General features: G+C 34.3%; 1 protein-coding gene across 5 annotated transcripts in view; it reads left to right on the top strand.

Annotated features, from left to right (window-relative positions):
- CDC14A (cell division cycle 14A) overlaps positions 1-19,313 on the top strand; it is a 65,313-nt gene extending 46,000 nt beyond the window's left edge. For 2 of the 5 annotated variants that reach the window (XM_080407095.1, XM_080407093.1), the window contains 7 exons: positions 704-842; positions 3,691-3,844; positions 6,161-6,276; positions 6,813-6,860; positions 8,463-8,591; positions 9,505-9,827; positions 17,496-19,313. In XM_080407095.1, coding sequence (XP_080263221.1) covers positions 704-842; positions 3,691-3,844; positions 6,161-6,276; positions 6,813-6,860; positions 8,463-8,591; positions 9,505-9,827; positions 17,496-17,509 — 923 coding nt within the window. In that variant the 3' untranslated portion in view covers positions 17,510-19,313. Of the gene's footprint in view, positions 1-703; positions 843-3,690; positions 3,845-6,160; positions 6,277-6,812; positions 6,861-8,462; positions 8,592-9,504 lie in introns of all 5 variants that reach the window. The other 3 variants (XM_080407092.1, XM_080407094.1, XM_080407096.1) reach the window with 2 other exon arrangements.
- Positions 19,314-19,402: the final 89 nt, after the last annotated feature.

The raw sequence follows: 19,402 nt of genomic DNA, 5'->3' as shown, positions 1-19,402 counted from the left end.
CTAGAGAGAGATTAATTCTTACTCTATAATTAAGAGATTCGTCTGATAGTAAAAGCTATTTGTTCTGTTTCTACTCTCTCCTTGAAACCAGGATTAGTTTGTGACTTGAGGGGCGATGGGTTAAATTGTTTTAAGCTATTGATATATATAATTATATGCTGGTCAACATCCATTGCTGTTTATACAGATGGCAGTGAATTGTTTTATAGATTGGTTTCACAACAAAACTGATTCAGAACGAAAAAGCCACTGGCTGACAAGACACATGCTGCTATCTGTGTTGTGCACCTGTAATTTTTTGTATTTGAACCTTGATTTGTACAGTATGTGTGTTGGCTTCTCAAAGGTACTTTGATGTTTGTTTTTACTGGTTTTATAAATATGAAGTTTGTATTCATCTTGGTCACAGCTTTTTTGAAAATATCAGCCTTTTTTATTTAAGTTTGAAGTGGAATTATACTAGTGTCAAGGGTGTTCACTGTTGCATGTTCACAGTTCTTAAATGCTGTTAACTTTCTATAAGTATGATACATTTTGTTCTTATATCTACAGCACTGAAATCCATTTATGTGATAAATTGGAATACTGAATCAAATTCTTCAAATATTAAGGTGGTGAATGACATTGCGAAGAATACTTTAATTTGATGATTATGAAATACTAGTGACTTTGTGTGTGAATGTTGATATTTGTGTTTCTGTAGCTGGCCTGGGGAGAACAGGAACGCTGATTGCCTGTTACATAATGAAACACTACAAGTTCACACATGCTGAAGCCATTGCTTGGATAAGAATATGTCGACCAGGCTCTATTATAGGACCCCAGCAACACTTCCTGGAAGAGTACGTATACCTTCTTTGCTACTAAGAATCAACTGCTTCTCTACATCCTTATCCATCTTGCACTATTTATAGGACCTACTTTCTGTCTACTGACATCATATAATACTGCCTGTTGCAATACGTTTAAGGTTAGTCAACTTGAGATTGAAATCAAACATAGCAGCGAAAGTCTTCTCTGGAGTTGCTATGCATTTCTTCCCCTTCAGAGGCAGAGGGTCTCAAAACTGTTCATGTTCTGGGGATTTAGGAATTAAAGACAAATGTGTTGAAAGCGTAAAGTCCAGATGTGGACAAGAGATCAACAATAAGTATTTATGAAAATATTAACATAGATAAGAATTTATGTGTAGCCTACGATGACACTTAAAATAAATCTTAAAATACTATAATTGATACTTTTTTCTTTCTTGTAACTAAAGATTAAATAAGTATCTGTTGGACAGCTTATGATCTGTCAGATTCCTAACACAATGTATGAAGCATTTCTGATATGGAGTTAATAGTCGTTAGCAAAATTAATATGTGGTTTCAATAGAGCTCCTTCTCAAAATTGACTCTATAATTTGGCTTGAGAACACCTCGTATACAGGTAATTTGAATGGGTGATTCAAGGTTTGATCCTGACTGGAAATGAATGACAGAATGGCACTGGCTTCAGTGATGGTGGTGATAGTGTCACAGTGGTTTTTACATTGTGCATTTACTATTATAGTGGTTATGTTAATGTTTTTGAGTTGATAACCACGATGATATTTAGTTAAAGGCATTTTCAGTGTTATGAGAAACACTGAAAAAATCCACCACAAATTTGTCTCTTTTTGGAAAAAAAAATGCAAACAGCTCTGCTAGATACTACGTAAATGCAGTAAAACATTCATAGGATTTTCGAGGGAAAGCAGTATTACTGTAATTATTTTTAATATATATTATAACTTGCATTGTGCATTATAATATAATAAAAATATTATTTTATATATTATAATAAGCATGAAAGGGGATTCCTATTTATTTTTCAGTGCAACTGAATGGGTGCTCCTTTATTTGGGAGGTGGCCCACCATTATTCAAAACGCACGAACTTTTTGTTTCAAAAATCGCAAACTTTTACAAACTGCGGGCGCTCGCTCAAGGCAGATTAAACTTCTCCACACCATGCTGATTCTTGGATGATGCACTTTTAAAAATAACTTCCACAATAAAGCAAAACTGAGAGAAAGCTTCTAGGTAGTGTGGTTAGTTAAGTGCTGTGTACTCGAAAGATAGGAAAAACAGGGCCCATGTCTCTTCTTCAGTGGTGTTTAAATACTTGGTTTGATTTTTGTAGATAGGCAAAGATCCTTCAGGTTTTTTTTGTTTGTACCTGTATTATTCGTAGCTAAGAGCTGTAGTATGCTTCAGTAAGAATTTTCTGTTGTCCTAATGGCAATAAATAAGTTTTGAGAATCAGACAAAATTCAAGCAGTGTCATCAGTAGTGTCAAAAAGGGATTGAGAAAGGAGGAGCTAACATCAGTTGCATCATCCTAATATAAAATATCTTACCCTTGGGCCTGCCAAGTTGCATCTGATTAAAAGGTACAACCTTGCAACTTTGATCTCCCAACCTTCATAGATGTCAAAACTTCCTCTCTTAGGTTCTTTGAGGTTTGATAAGGGATGTTAGAGTAGTGGGTTGGAGTTTGGTGGGTTTTGGTTTTTTGGTTTTTTTAGAGGTTCCCACCCAAGTATGTGTCTGATCAGTTTGTTTGAAAGATTTCAAAAGTATTTAAAGTCAAGCATGTTTTCTAGGCTATTTCTGTTAGGTAGAATAAGTGGTGTTTCCTCTTCCCCCACCCCTTCCTTCTCACTTCTCTTGATATTTTCTTGGGACATAGTGAAACTTTTCTGGTAGTGCTTGCATTTCCTATTAATTATTGAGCAAGTTTAGGCAGTTGTCTCAGACTGCTCGGCTCTTAGGCTTTGCCAGAGTGTTTTGTTTTCAAACAAAGGAAAGTGTTCAGTGGAGACACTGAAAGAAGTCTTTTTGAAGACAAAGCAGGTGTGGAAACTCAGAATGGTATGACTCGGAGATAAGCTTAATCAGTATATTCTGATTTAATACTACATTCTTTTTGCAGCATAGGAATTTAATTTTGTTACAATAATATGTAATAGGGTCTCAGTTCTTGAATGGAACTAACATGACCAATACCTACACAGCAAACTTCCTTATCAAGGAATAATGCAGTCTCATCCACAAAAGCCTGCCTAGCCATGCCTACTGTAGCAATTAATTATTATTTTTTTACCCCCTGTCTGAAGGATATAATCTTTTCTGAAAATTGATACTAGGTCCTGTTCAACTTTACTATGATCACTTCCACTCTGCAGGTCAGCTGTAGTTTTACTGCACAGTATCTGTATACACAATACTCATGCTAATGAGTTGGAAAGTGCTGTATCATGGTTTATTCTACACATTTTGTGTTTAAAAACATAATTTTTTATGAATTTTTAACTTGTGTTTTAAAAGCCTTTAAAATACCTTTGCAAATTCCGTTTTAGTGAATCTCTTTTCCCAGTATGATTTTTAAAAATGAAGTTTTAGTACCTGTAATATTTCTGTTATGGCTACAGACTTGTTTGGTGATTTTGGGGTGGTTTTGTTGTTTTTTAACCATTGGAAATCTGGGGTATGTTTTGGTTTTTGGGGACGTTTTGGTGGTAGAAATTGGAATATCTTTTTTGTCCAGATGAAGATGTACAGGAGATTCAAGTGTTGGCAGTCTGTAAGAGTAGCATGTTTTCATATTGTTTTTTATGTGTATGCAAATCTGTTGATGTGATTTGATTTGTTTTTGTATCCTAAAGGAAGCAAGCGATGTTATGGCTGGAGGGAGATCTCATCCGATCAAAGCAGAAACGAGTAGTTGATGGAAACATTAACAGAGTTCTTTGTGGCTTGAATGACATGTCAATCAGTGACAGCATAAATAAAGTACAAGACTTGGATCAATACAGGGAGGTATGAGTTTGTTAAAAAATTTCAGACAAGCAGAGATGGAGCTGATCTTTTAATAACTAGCTGTAGGTAACTTTTAATGGGGTTATTTGAGCCTTTTATTAGTACTAGATTGATTTTTCACAGCTAAACTTTTTTTATAAGTCATAATTAGAACAAATTCCCACTTCTTTAAAAAAAAAAGGCTTAGGTTATATCTAAAACTGTTACAGGTAATTTTGCAGACTTCAAAAGGTTTGTATTATTTCCGGTCATTCTTTCAGGCTTTCAGTTGTGTATTAGAGAATGGAAGAAAAAAATAAATCACTTTCCCTCCTGGAAATCTTACTTGTTCCAAGTTTCTGGCTAATAATGTGTCTAGTGTATAGATGTCCATCCTTTTATCATAGTGTTATGGATTACTAACGTGATGTGTAGCGTAAGGACCTTACCTGTGCTTCCAAAAATAATTGTACGGAGTATAAGCTAAAGTGAACATGCTTCTGTGCTAGTAAAAGTCTTAAACTGTAGTTTTCTACAGTATCTGTAAGAAGCAGTTTAGAGGAACTACACATTTGATGCCATCTTAGCTCTGTAATAACTAAAGAGCTTTTACATTGCTGACAGAATCCTTTACTCGGTCTAACAGACCAGGGATGTAGTGTGCACCTTCCTCAGATATTTGTTAGTATAAATTCAAGTCAGCATCTATCATGTGATCTGTGATAATCTGGAAGAGTGCCTTGAATGTGTTTGTGTAAAGGTACTATTTCCCTTTTGGAAGTGCAACTTTTTTGGAATATGTAAAGTGACATATCTAGATAAAATTGGAGAATATAACACTGTATAGAGATGATCTTGTATGTCTAATGAAAGAAGCTGGCACGTGGCCATATGGGTAGTCATGTTTTTGAATCTGAGCTACCACTACAACTTAGTGCTTCCAGTATGCTAGGTAGCTTACTTGCAGGTAATTCACCTAACCTTGTGCTGTGTAGCAGCTTACGTACAGATGCACAATATAAATTCAGTGCTGCTTTTTTCTGCTGTAAAACCCTCTCTGTAATACTTGTATTTCAGCTTTTTACAGTCACATTACAGGTGTTTAACTGAGTTTTTAAAACATAAAACTTATCTCTTTGGATATTTGATTATATTTCAAGATCTAATTATAATAACCCCTCTAGAAGCTCAAACCAAAGTAGTTCCCAGTCCCAAAAATGCATAAGGTCTAAGAATCAGAGGACAGAACAGCTACGTGCAGTAACTGTTGGGCAGTAAAGAGAGTGAAAGAAAATTTATCAACATTGAGGCCGAATGGTAGATAACGATGGCCTAACATAAGCTTCAATGAAATCTAGCTAAAATATTATTTTTTTCCAATAATGAATGCACACTTGGACTATCACATCATTTGATTAACTTCTGTTGTATTACTTCTGTCAATCTTTTTTCTTGGTTAATGGCAGAAACTATTCCTCTATGCAGAGCATTGAGGTCACTTAGGCGCAGTAGGAACTGCAGTAATACAAATACTTCGTTGAGGTCAAATGAAGCATAACTGGTTTAAGTTGTTGTTTGTTTTTTTTATTTGGCAATTTAAAAAAATTGCAGATCTTTTTGTTTAACTTTGATATTTCTCTGCTACCTAAGATACAGTCTCTAGTACTTCAGTCTCGGAAAACTCTGTTTTGAGATCACTCAGAAATTATAAATAGGCATGTAAACAGTGTTGGCATACACTAACTATTTCTTAGTTTATACTATTTTCTAAAGCTGGAAGAAGTAGGATAAAACTCTGAAATCTGTTCATTCTATATTCCTTATAAAATTATCATAGGGAAATTGTTTTCAAAACTATTTTCTAGAGGTCATGAGAACTTCTTAAGGAATCTAGCAATTTAGGAAAGTTGATTGCTAGTTCCTCTTGCAGGACACATATCTAAATTTCTTCCTCATCTTGTGCATGTTGCAGAATTGTGTGTTACTGCTTCCCTTCTACATTGATGATGATAAAAATGGTAACGGAGGAAGGCATTAGAGTTTACATTCCATCAAAACAAACTTCTTTGAAGTAAATAAATACCCATGTTAGACTCAAGTATCCTGATCTGACTTTGAGGTCAGATTCTGCAAAAAGCCTCTGAATGTGTTTTTGTACAGTGACACATTTAATTTACTGGAAATTTGCAAAGACAGAATAGTGCCCTGTGTATGCAGAAGGCTGTAGATGAGCCTTTTAAATCATAATCTTTGTGAAGGAGGCGTTCACTACTTTGAAAATACACTACTCATAAGGATTTGATATATTTCCTTGCTTGCATACTTTGTGTTTCCCAGGATGATTTTGAAGACAAAGCAGGTGCAGAAACTCAGAATGGCATGACGCAGGGAGATAAGCTTAATGCCTTAAAAAGTCGGAGACGGCAGTGTTCTGCTACAACTGGAGCTCTGAGGTAATTAACGAATTCTGAGGTAATTTGCAATTCTATATTTGGTCCGTGCTATCACATCTTTATTTCAAGTACATGGCCTTGTTTAAGGCAGTGCTACTAGTTGTACCACCTTCTGTGGTGGAAATTTCTCTAGGTATATACCTATTAGTTTCAGATTTGGTTCATTAATTCTCCCCCCCCCCCCTCCTTTGTTTCCATGTTCAGGGCACCTATATTTTGTGTAGCAGTACAAGACAAAGTAAATATCACAAAACATTCAAATTTATACTTGCCTAGCATTATAAAACATATGTCTCTAATAAAATACTATGCAATTAACTTAGTTACCTTTCTGTAACTACTTTTCTGTACTCCTTTTATAAATGTTGAATTTTTCAGAACCAGTTAATTTACCTAACTGTAAATTAAAATTGATTGACATTCTTAACCTTGGTCAGTCTTGTACTCTAAAGCCAGCATGAGACATGCAAGCATGCTTTGAGGGAGGGGAAAGGCTTTTTATCCTCTGATAAAGGTTGCTGCTTTTGTTTCTTTAGGCTGCAAGACATGAAACTGCACACGAGGTCAATATCACAACCTTTCAGGTATTACAATTCTCAATGAATACCACTCAGATCTTAGATTTTCAGTGTTTGTTTCAGTGCGCATCAATTGATTAGCAATTTTAGACTTCTGGGAAGTGACAGATAAAACCTTTTTATAAACACCTGCAAGAAACAGGGGAAAAAATCTAATGGGCAAAGGGTATAGTTCTACTTCAGGGATACCTTGAATTCTTCGCAACAAATACTTAGCGCATACAAGTAGTTTCCTCAGTCACATTTTCTTGTATCTATATTGTTATGCAATGAAGGATGGCTACTTAACTCATAACCACTTTATTTCTGTAGAATTAATTACATGTCTCAAAAGCCTAAATTGACTACTTGTTGTCTGCATATCATAATTTTTGTCCTGTGTTTTTTAGTAGATGAATTAGAGTTGGTACTTTTTTTTTTTTTTTTAAAAGATGTACCAGATAAATACTAGGTTTTACTACCTTTTCATACTTAAATGCAGGGTCCTCGCTGTACACTTTACTACATGCTTTGTTCAGAACTTTCTGTGGCACCAATAAAGCCAATGGTTTCTTCTCATTTTCTAAATTTTATTTATGAACTGTATTAATTTCAAGTCAGTTCTGACAGTGCCCCCCCCCCCAAGAAAATAAATCATAGAGTGAAAACTGACTTAATTTAAGAGTTATAGGAGTGGCAGAATTGAGTCTTTCTTTTGGTAATCATTGCATCCAAAATACAACATATAAGATAAAATATCTATCATGATAAAGCATTAATACTGAAAAGAACACATTGTCTTCAGTTTTGTGGCAACCTGTATTTTTGAGATGAATTAGTCAAGATGTCTAACCTTGGAGATGTCTGCTTACCCTTTCTTGGTGTGGAATTAAAACTGTTTCTGCTCAATGTCGTTCCTTCTGTGCTTGTAGCTGGAGACTTGTATGCAAGGTCTTTCATCCTTTAAGAGATGTTCATGATAATATCCCCTAGTCTTAAGGATGGAGAGAATTTCATACTACTGTGAAGCTATTCATTTATTGGTTATTAAGAAAACAATATGGACAGCTATAATGCTAACATTTTTGAGCAGTCCAGTGTACCATACTTACAGCTCAGTATCAAAATATGAAGAATTTGGTCACTAAGGGTCCCACAAGAGCTGTGTGTTCTGTGCAACTTTGTAAAAATGTTCTTGCTGCCATTTGGAAACGATGACGCTGTTCTCATGCAAGCTACAGTGGTTTGTTTTTCTACCTGTACTTGCTTTATAAGCACAGGAAGTATTTCTGAACTGTATCTAAAATTTAAATCAAATTTGCAGTAAATTTGATAAACAATATGTGCTTAGCCTTCATAAATTATCAAGGTGAAAAGTAGCCTATAACTGTATAATGTGGTACTGCAGGGGAAAAACTTGAGTGTGGGATATTTTAAAGGTGTTTTGTTTTTTTTTAAAGGAATTTGAAAACAGGCAAACTGTCGAGTTTTTGCAGTTGAGTTCTGTCAGACTTGAGAATTTCCACTTTTTAAAATACCAGTCTATGTATTGAAAGACTGTATGTGTTTGAGATGTGTATTTTAATTATAAAAATCTTGTTTTTCACTAAAACTCTGCACTCCTTTTAGACTGAATACTTCAGGTAGCACAGAAGGATCCATGTCTCCTCTGAAGGCCTCCAAAGTGATGGCAGTTAAGTCACCATCTGCAGAAAGAATAAGCAGAATTCCCACATCCTCAGGCTCTAACCTTAAAAGGTGGGGTTTTTTTCCTTCTCATTTTGATACAAATACTTACTATATACTAAATGGTTTTCAGCAATATGTAGTCTACGAAGCACTTCCTGTTCTTGGATGTAAGAAGGGTTAAATTTAAAGTGATTTGCTGTTCTGCTAGCCAAACTTCAGTTGCTTGTGGATTTAAGAAACAAACAACCCCAAACCTATACTACTGGTATGAGACCTCTGGTGGGATTATATCAAGTCAGAAACAGTGTTATGTTGCTTGGGGCTTTTTGGTGGGTTTATTTTGGGTTTTTTTCACTTACCTGAGTTTATAGAAGTTTTGCAGATATTCTCACAAGTCTATATACTATTAATCTCAGAAGAATACTGCATGGTAATTAATATGATTTTTATGAATGCTTCATTTATTGCGATTTAATTCCATTATTACTATTGTACTAAGTAATTATGGATGTTAAATGAAATTTGGAATACTGCAGTTTTAATAACTTCTGGACACAAGTACTTGAAGAAAATAATTAACTTAAAGAGCTATTTCAGGACACCCTATTTTTAATCTCAAATTTTATCGTATTACTACTTGGTTACTTGAAGACTTGTATATCATTACTGATTTCAAGAAACAAAAGAGTTCAGTGTAGGTTGGCCACTGCCTAAACCTTTTACCACAATCTCCTGCATGTGCATATCGCTTGACAGAGGGGAAAGCTGGCCATGGTAGTGCTCGAATAAACAAAGTTTAGGAACTCCTGACAAAGAATTCTGGGGTTTGTTATTTGAGAGCTAGAAGGTGAACCTGTGTGCAAACACGAATTATTTCACAATGCTGTGTTATTCATCTGATGTCTTCTGAACTGTTATTTTTTGTATTTATCTATACATACCTTGTGTGTATTTTTTTTCCCAACATGTGTTTTCCACTCAGCGTTTCCATAAACTCCAGACTAGCCAGTTCTCTAGGGAACCTGTATGCTGCTTCAGATGATGATGAGAGCAAAATGACATCATTGTCCTCTAGGACAGGTTTTTCTGTAAGCCATATCTCCAGCCACTTGAACGGCAGCTTGCAGCTGTCTCACAGAAATAACCATGAACTGAACAACAACTTGTACAACAGAAACAGCAGTAGTGGCAACAACCTGAGCAGCCAAACCAGTTTTCACAGCGCCGTGACAGATGAGTATGCATCAGCCTTCCTTTATGGGCCTTACAACTCCTCCAGCATGATACCAGAGTCAATCAATTCCTGTAAGTTCATAGTCACAACAGCACTTTCAGGCATCTGACTGATGCTTATCTTCCTTGCTTCTGCGAACAAAGCTGTTGCAAAAAAATCTTAACCTAGCATAATTCTCTGACTTCCTTTAATGATTCTGAACAGCACCTTTGTCTGTTATCTTTTCAAGTAATTATCATTTCAGCTCTTTTTTTTTCCACCTCTTTCAAGCATCTAGATCATGGAGGAAGGGTTCATGAAAATAAATCACTCCTGAACTTCAACTAATGCCTTTTCTGGTATCTTTCTTAATGGACCTTCTTAGCCTTTAGATTTTTTTGTTTCAGATTATCCATAACATTGTTTATTAGTTTATTACTTATTTTAATTTTTATGCAGTAACAGATTTAAAGAAGCTTTTGTATGTATTGTACTAAATGGAAGGTACAATATTCTTAAAGATAGGGCTCATTTGAAAGGTGAGTCCACTTGACTTAATCTAGTCCTTTTCAAACACCAAATGTGAAAAGTATTCGAGAGCAAGATATTTTTGATGGTCTCACCATTTTAGCTTTCATTCCTCAACAACTTTGCTGCCTTGGGCTTATTTTGTGCCCTTTTCCTGTGTGAAAGAGTCTGTATCAAGAGGATGTGTGGATAAATTAGTGCAGCTCGAAAAAGATTCTGTACAAAATGCAGAGAAGAAACTAGAGAAACTTCAGTTATGAAATAAGTTCAGCTCTTTTAGGGAAAAAATAAACAAACATATTTCCTACTGTAAATCTAAACCCAGTTTAAAATATCTTTTTTCCAAAGATTTTATACCTTACTAGTCACAAAAATGTGTGGTGTCTTTAATAGAATATATTGCCTACAATTAATTGAACCAGTCAGTAATACTGATACTTCTGCTTTTTATTTTTTTAGCTGCTGGGAATAAAATTGCTTTTTTATAGATTAACTTAAGAATATGACAGCTTTCTTTTCTGTTTCCTTACCACTGATAAATCGCTTCAGTATAAAGTAAGTTCTGGTGTTATACCTGCTACTGGCTTTGAGTGTGGCCAGTTCCCTGCCTTAAAACAGATAATATACACATTGCACGTTAACTAGCATGTCAGCTCAAAAGATCATTCATGGATTGTGTTCTCTTTCTCCTGAAGAAGTGGGAGATCTATCCTCTTGTTAATAGCTAGTATGTGGCACCACTTAAGTTCAGAAGCCACATGTTTATAGCTTGTGAGTATGAATTGCACTTTCTGAGGACCGATGACAGTAGGAAATAAAATTCTCATTGTTCCACTGCAGAAGAAAATTGCATGTGTGATTAACTAGTATACAAAGTACATTGAAAATAAAGTTAGTTGAGGGAACTTGGTTTTTTACTCCCTTAAATTTAAAGGGTACTTCCACTGGAAAAAGAGTAGAGTTACTGTGCGAGGATGTGCTTGACCTAAGGTAACTCTTTAAAATACTTGATGCTTTCACACTCCTTGTCTTGAAAGCACATCTAGTTTCTTACCCACTATAACTTATCGGGAAAGAAACGTTAATATTCCTTGATTTTAGGATCACTGAGTGTTCTGCATTGAGTTTAAATCTGAATTTAAATGTTAAACATTGGTAGTTAAGTTGTTTGCAAGAAACTTCTTGGATATTGCCACATCATTTTAGTTTTTTGAAGTTGTTTTATCTCTTTAGTTTGGCTGTGGTTTTACCTGCTAGATGGGATTGAGGTAAACTATATATAATGGAGATTTTTCTAAAGTTGGATATAGAAACCATCCCAGTTTTCTTACAACAAAACCAGTTCTAGAACAAGAGAACTGTTTAGTTTTAAGTGACTCATTTCATTTAATTCCTTCAGGCATAGAAATGAGGAGAGAGGTGAAAAGCTGTATAGCAAGCTGAGGATGTTTTGAGACACATTCAGGAGTCTCATTTGTTTTTGAATTCTGATGGTTCTGGAAACTCAGCCTTTTTAGGTTTTCCCAGTCTTTTTATTCAATATGCTTACAGAATTTCAGTCCTCAGGACGGGTGACAGAGGCTCCAGTTGAGTATACTGGAACCAAAGTCAATATACCAACAGTGGCAGAGAGCAATCGTTCATCTGGATAACTAAGTGGTCAAGTGTCTGATTTTTTTTTTTTTTTTAATTTATTTCTCACCTTCACTATTGTCTCATATTTGATTTTTTGGACAGTAATTCTTTGGAAGGTCAACCCATTACCATTCTTTTCTGTTGTATCCTCTGTAAATTATATGCTGCCAGCAGCAATTCTGAAGAGGTTTTTTCCAAATTCTAGTTACAGCTGCATATTATGCAAAAATATGTAAACCAACATGCAGAGCCCTGAAGAAACACCTTAAAACTGTAATGTGACTCAGTAATGAAAATAAGTTGACATTGTTCACAATGGGCCAAAAGTTACTAGAGTACCAAACGATAATATAAACCATTACAGAAGCAAATCCACAGTGGACTGCACTAAATTGTTACCTGCTTTATGCACAATTCAGAGTTGAGCGCAGTTACTGTGATGTCATGGTGTTTTAAGACAAGAGTAGATTATTTGATAATTTAATGTCTGAATGCTTTCTGCCTGGTAGTGATCCTCTGATTTACTGGCTAATACAGATCCATCTTCATGGTGCTTTATTTTGAAGATAATGTAATTTTTCTTAATAGTCCCACAGTCATACTTAAAACAATTTAACTTTTAATCCGAAACTTGCAGTATCTCTTTATTATGTCACTGTTAGTCCTTTATTACCTTATTTTCTTGTCATGATATTTCATGTTAGTCATCTCAACTTGATTCTTTTGATAAGCTAAGTTGGCTTAAAAATCCTTTTGTTCAAATCCTTTACAGTTTTTGAAAATCCTTTTTCAAGAAGTAGATGCAACACTGCAATATTCATCTTTCAGGTCCTGAAGACTGCTACCTGGTGCTGTCCTGCTTATAAATCCATAGCTTGTGTTACCCACCTTTAACTGTAATGCACTGGGAGTTCATGGGGAGAAAAAAAATAAAATTCTTCCTATGCCCAAGATACGGACTTGTATTTTAGTCCAAAAATCCTGCATTCCATGGGGGTTTTTTATGTGGAACTTTGTGGAAAAGCATAATTTTTCCTTTTTTTTTTTCTCCGCCCCCCCCCCCCCCCCCCCCCCCCCGCTTCCTAATGGGACCAATTAACCAACCAAAGAAGATTGTTTTGTCCTACCACTTCAAACACTGACATGCAGCTATTTTGCTTTTGGTGATATTCATCAGTGGTCTTAAACTCATAAGCAAAATATGGAGTAGTATCAAGCTTTAATACCACCAGTTCTGGTTTAATGATTTCCGCTTCACTGCTTTAGATGCTGAAATTATTTGCAAGTCTTGACAGCCAAACCTTACTCTTACTGCAGTGTGTGTTTGTATTACATTGCACTTTTTCCTAATTGGAGCACATCAGACAACATACCTGACAGAAGTCTATTTTATATGCTGGTGGTTATGTGTATTCATTTAACTTATTAAAGAATTCTTGAATGATATGAATTATATTCCTCATCTTTTTATTAGCAGACTCTCACTTACCTGAGTTAGGTATCAAACTAACCATCTAATACTATAGGTACTCTAGCTTAGCAAACCACCTTATCACTCCTGTTTCTAAATTTGTTAATTGTCAACATGAGTAGTGCAGGAACATTTTAAGGTTGTTAGGTCAGTAAATTTTCAGTTCTAATTAATGTTCTTTAATCTCATTAGTGAGGAAATTGGGAACTTCACTTTTATGCAATGCAAATACCTCTCTTGCTGCCCCTCCCTTACACCCCCAAGTATGGAAAAGAAAGTTATTCAATATTTTTTTTCTGTTTTGTAATGAAACATTAAAAAAACCCATTTATAAATAGTTTTGTTCCACATTCCATTTAAAACAAAGGGTAACTATGACTATGACTTCCTGTTGTTGTCAGCCATATATTTTTCCGTAATGGTTTTTGTCCTTCATCACTGTAAACTTATAATCCACTTCCTTTTTTTTTTGTTTATGCTGTTGTATGCTGATGAACTAGAAGAAAAGCCTGATTTTTGTAGAATAGACAACTTGATATTCTAGGCACATAAATATTTTATTTGCAAGTTTTACAAATTGGTTGTTTTGTTTAGACAGAATCTCTCACAATTATAATTTGCAGAAATATTCTTATCAAGTATAATCACATTTAAGATACCACAACAAGAGTTTTACTTTGTTCTTACAATAGTTATAAATCCAAGTATCATTTTTTAAAATGTATTTTTATTTAAGAGTATGTAACTGGGTAGTCTTTAAGATGAGTCACTTTTTGCTTCCATAGCTGTCATGGAAACTGGCAAGACAGAAAAAAAATCTCAAGAAATTACCAAGTATAGCAGTATTTTAAAATTCATATACATGATCTTTATACTTGTAGAATATTCTTTCTTTGTAAGGACTTACATTAATGAGTATAGGATAGCCTTTGCAAAAAGAGACAAACACTAGTGCATCTTGCTGATCTGTAAATTCAGCAAACTCAAAGGATCATTTTGAATGTGCGTATGCATTTTTCTGTAATATATCCTGATTTATTTTAGTGGATTTTCATGTATTCACGGTAATTCTTGCCTGTTGCAACATTCTTGCAGGAGATTTGAGGAACAATTCAAAAAACTTAAAATACTTTTTGCAATTATCTGGAAAAAGTGTATGTTAAAGTCCTAACAAATAGCTCTGTATGATACAGGATTGTTCCCTCCTAAAATTTAACTTGGTCCTGAAGTTGAATGTGTGTGAATATGGTTCTAGTGGCTAGATGGATCTGCATCATTTTATTTTCCAGGAGGCTTTCCATGCCTCCTATTGAAGAATAAAAATGTTAGTGATCTAAGCAGTTGCTTCAGCATGGACTTCATTAGATATTGTTAACTATAGTGAAGCTATTTAATGTTTAATTCTTTGTTTAAATACCTGATACTTGGGTATAAAATGCCAAGCTTGACACTGCATGGGACCACTGTAGGAGTACACATTGAGAATTCTACTCAATTAACTGATTTTATACTCTCATCATTGCAATTCAGCAGTAAATTTTCTTTGGTTTTTTCCTTCTATTTTTACCTCTATTTTAAATAAGATTTTGTTAAATACCAGCATATGACTTGGAAAGGTGGATTGGGGCTTTTTGTTTTTAATAAAGCTTTCAGGCCATACTTTGAGTCACTGCAAATAGGAGGCAGGAATGTAAATTTTAAAATAGAAAACTCCTCAAAAGATAAAAAAGGTGTGGGGGATTACAGTTACAGGCTTTGAAATATTAGTCACTCTCACTGGACAATGTGAACAGATTTGAGTTCAGTTTACTTCACTGCAAAAGAAAAAAACAACCACCCATCCCCTCCAAGCAAGCAAACAAAAAACCCTCAAAACCCTCCCCATCTATAATTAATTTTTCAAATTCAAAAATTTGTCTGTATACTCTACAGTAGCTCAGTTACGACTATCACCATGTTACTAGTAATAGGAACTTTATGGGAAGTCACATCAATTAATTTTAATCTGAAAAAAATGCTGCTTGGATTTAATTCTTCCCTGTATTCAGAAAAGGCTTTGGAACTTTATGAAGGAATCATTGCTATTTGAAGTAGAGCTATGGTGAGGGTGGGAACACACTGAAAACCTTATTTCTCAATATGAAAATTATTAAAATAAACCCTGCCTACCGATCTGTAATGAAAATTAACAAAACATGCTGTCTTGTTTCCAAGTAGTCTGTGCTGCATGGATATCTGTTATATGTTGCTATTAACTTTCCTCCCTGTTTTTGTAACTTGGATTCCTAACAATTACGAGAATTTTAGTTTAAACTTCAGAATTGTTAATTTAAAGTTTGCTTGTTTGTTTATTTAAATTCTGATGTAGAATTCCCGGTTATCTCTGTCTGCTAATTAAAGGGGTGGTCTTCATAGTCCTTTGTCAACTAATGCTAGCTGTTCCCAAGATCAGCAAAAGTGTACAGTGCTTTCTGTCATCTTTCATCTGTCCGAGCTTAAAGTAATTACTGTACAACATATGAAAGTATATAGGTAAATTACATGCATTTTAAAATTTTAATCAACTTTACTTGGAATTCAGTTTTGAAGGATCAATTTCAAATACTGCTCTAATTAACTGTAGCCATCTTTCTGAATACACATTTGAAAATGAGAAAGCTCCGAGGATCATTAAAAGAGCAGAAGTTTCAAGCGCTCATTAATGAAGGGCTGTTCCTTCTGCCTCGCTCTTACACATGTAATAAACAGCTTGACAAATGCTGTCACCAAAGCTAATAAACCAGGATGATTATTAGAGATTGAAGTAGGGAAAAACAAGTTTCTATGATTGTCTATTCCGTGGTGATTCTGAGCCTATAATGAAAAAATACATGTTACATCTGTTTAGTTTTACGGTGAAGTATTTTCTGTTAAATGCTACCCTTCATGTTGAATCCATTCAGTACTAAACCCAGGCCCTTTTTAGTCAGTGGTATTCAAATCTTTATATGCTAACAGCACTGTTTTTTCAACCGAGGAAAGAATATCCAGGTGCACTCTGAACTTAACGGTATGAAAATGCATTTAAAATTCAACTTTGTAAATATACACTGAGACTTAAGATACCGGAAAAAATGGGTTTATGATATTCGTTGGAGCTCTAAAGGTTTATGTATCTATTATGCACTTCTACTAATAGGTTTCACTATGGATGCCAAACAGCATTTGTGTAGTGATTAGTTAGGAATAGCAGGAAAACGGAAGAAAAGACTCCAAGGTTCTGAGCTTTCTTGGGATTCATGCCATTCTCTAGTATTTCTCTCTAATTCTGATGAATTGATGCATTTGTAAAATGTGGTTTGGGGCTTTTATTTGCTAATTGTTTATAACCATACTAGTACAGTGAATAGCTCTCTCATGTAAGACTTCTTACTCATCGGAATTACTTCCTGAACACATAGGAGGTAATAAAATACCTGGATGCTGTCTAAACCAATTACTTTATTAAAAAACCATAGACTTAAGCATAGAATCAGAAATGTAAATAAAGTAGACCTGTTTATGCTTTCCTCTTAATTATACTGACATCTTGCTGATCCAGATGAACCTTTTGCAGTGCTTAATTTTCATCTGGTTTTAGTAATTGTACATAAATTTATTCATGTGCATAATTGTGCTGCTGTAGCTTTTTTCCGTACTTAGCTACTTCGTATATGTTTCCTATGCCATTACCTGAATCCACATCTAAAGTATGCTCTATTTTTTATAGTAGCACTTTGATTCTCATTCAGGATAAATGGAAACAATTCAATTATAGTAACTGCAGTCATGTTTTCCCAACGCATTTTTAAGGTATTGTTTTAAGGCAGTGTTTTAAAGGGCTTGTAACCCTTCCTTGAAGAGTCTCAAGAATTTGGTTTGAAAAAGTAAGTGTAGATACAGGAAAGTTGATAGACTTTACTGTATCCAGTTTTTGAGTTTCTTCTATTTTATTGATCTTTACCTAAGCAGAGGTTCAGAACTTCCTCCAACTCTATTTTTCTTCTTCCTGTCCTCCCTCTACTCCTTGTCTTTAAATGCAAAATGTATATTATGTACAAATATAACCTTACCAGTGAGTTTTAATCAGTTTTTCTTCTCTGCACAGTCCCTTCAGTCTGAGTATGTTCAGTTCTAAAGCCTTGCTGCTTTGGTGAAACCTGTTGAGCTCTTAAAATTCAAGTCCTTCATGAAGGAGAAGAATTTAAGGAAGGAAGCTGCTCACTCGGAGAAGGAATCTCCAATCCAGGACATACTGAAACCTAAACACCAAGAAGGCAGCTTCTTAACAGGCAGAAATTTCTTGTTAATGACTACTGCAATGCACTGATGTTAAATTTATGGAAATTATTACCCCATGTTAAATACAGATTTAAATTTTTTATGTTGAAACAGTTTGAATATATTTCTAATGAGTTTCATTAAGATGTTTATTAACTTGTGTACAGTGTTAAAATATGTATTAATAGAATATTTTGGTAAGCGATATATATAAAAATTATGTAAAAATTAGAATTTATTTTAATTATGTCAACTTTGCTACAAAAAAAGTATTTTAAAGAATTTGTACATGTTTATCAAAGATGAAATTTTTTTATGAACAATATTTTTTCTTGGTTTATGGGTCCATCATTATTGCTTAAAGCCTAATGTAATTACTTTTTCACTAAATCGTCTTTGGTAACTTAATGGAAGTCTTAACTAGTGAGAGACTACTAGTTACTACACTATCAACTGAAAGCGCTTGATATATAATCTGCTTTCTACTTTCAGCTGCTAATGTTTCATAAGGAAACACAGTGAAAGAAAAATAAAGGGAAAATATGTGTTGAGATGTAAGTTACATCATGTGCTGCAAAGAGAAAGTAATACTTACCTGATAATTCAATTGTACAATTAACACGTTCTTTCAGTTTGTCTTAAAGGAATATTGTAACTTTTTATTTTCAATGTAGAATCTTAAATTTTGCTATGCAATATTTACTGCATAAATGAAGGCAGTCCGAATTTAAATCGGTAAGAATGTGCATGTGCAGTGAATTTGGCAGTGCTGCATACTTACATGCTTTTAATGTACATTTGGCTGTATGTGTACAGTTTCATTAGTGAAGCACACTAAATATTGGAACTATATTAAATTTTTACATATCAATTGGATGCTTCATAAACAATTAGAAAACTATCGCTAAACATAGCTAATTTATCCTGTATCATAGAATATTTTGGTTAGTAGTAAGGATGCTCTTCAACATACAGTTTAATCGGGTGTGATTAGGAATGAGACTCCAAGAATGAAGTGGTGTTACAGTGAGAAATACTAGAGATCATGTATAAAATTTTCAGAACTCCACAACTGCATAGTAAGCAAAAAAAAAAAAAGTTGCTATGAGGACTTGATTTGCCACTAATTTAGAACACAAAACTGAAACAGATTTGTTACCTATGAGTTTTTTCGGCTATCTACAGAAACTTGAAAATAAAACTTACGTTAATTGTCAATCTTTGTTCCTGAAGATCTGTGAATACCCTGCATTTCCTTTGCAACTGAAGTTAAGATGAAGTGCCACGTTTTTCAAAAAAAAAAAAGATCAGATCACAGATTGCTATGGAAGGTTGTACTGAAAGTGTTAATAAGCAATACTGAGAGCAGCTGTAAAAATCACTGAATAAAAGTTACATGCAATACTGTACTTTTTTCACACTGTGTATATGTAACATATACACACACGAAGTAGCATATGTGTGTGCATATATATACAATATACTGTATATGAATTATAGATTAATGGTAAGGTAATTCTACCTCCTATAAAGAATTGTCATGTACTTTGTTATAAATAGTTTTCCTTAATAAAATATTGTTTAATTTTTACATGTAGATATATATACATACAGCTAATTGATAATAAAATGCCTGTATCAGCCAGCTTCCTTGTTTCTTGGCTTTTCTTCTTTAGATCTTAGAAATTAATCATATTAGTTTACATCAAACTGAAGAGTAGCTGTTCAAAATCA

The sequence above is a fragment of the Falco punctatus genome, assembly GCF_963210335.1.
Source record: "Falco punctatus genome assembly, chromosome: 11".
NCBI classification, from domain to species: domain Eukaryota; kingdom Metazoa; phylum Chordata; class Aves; order Falconiformes; family Falconidae; genus Falco; species Falco punctatus.
Note: the sequence above shows the minus strand (reverse complement) of the source record. Positions and strands in the feature narration are given on the sequence as shown.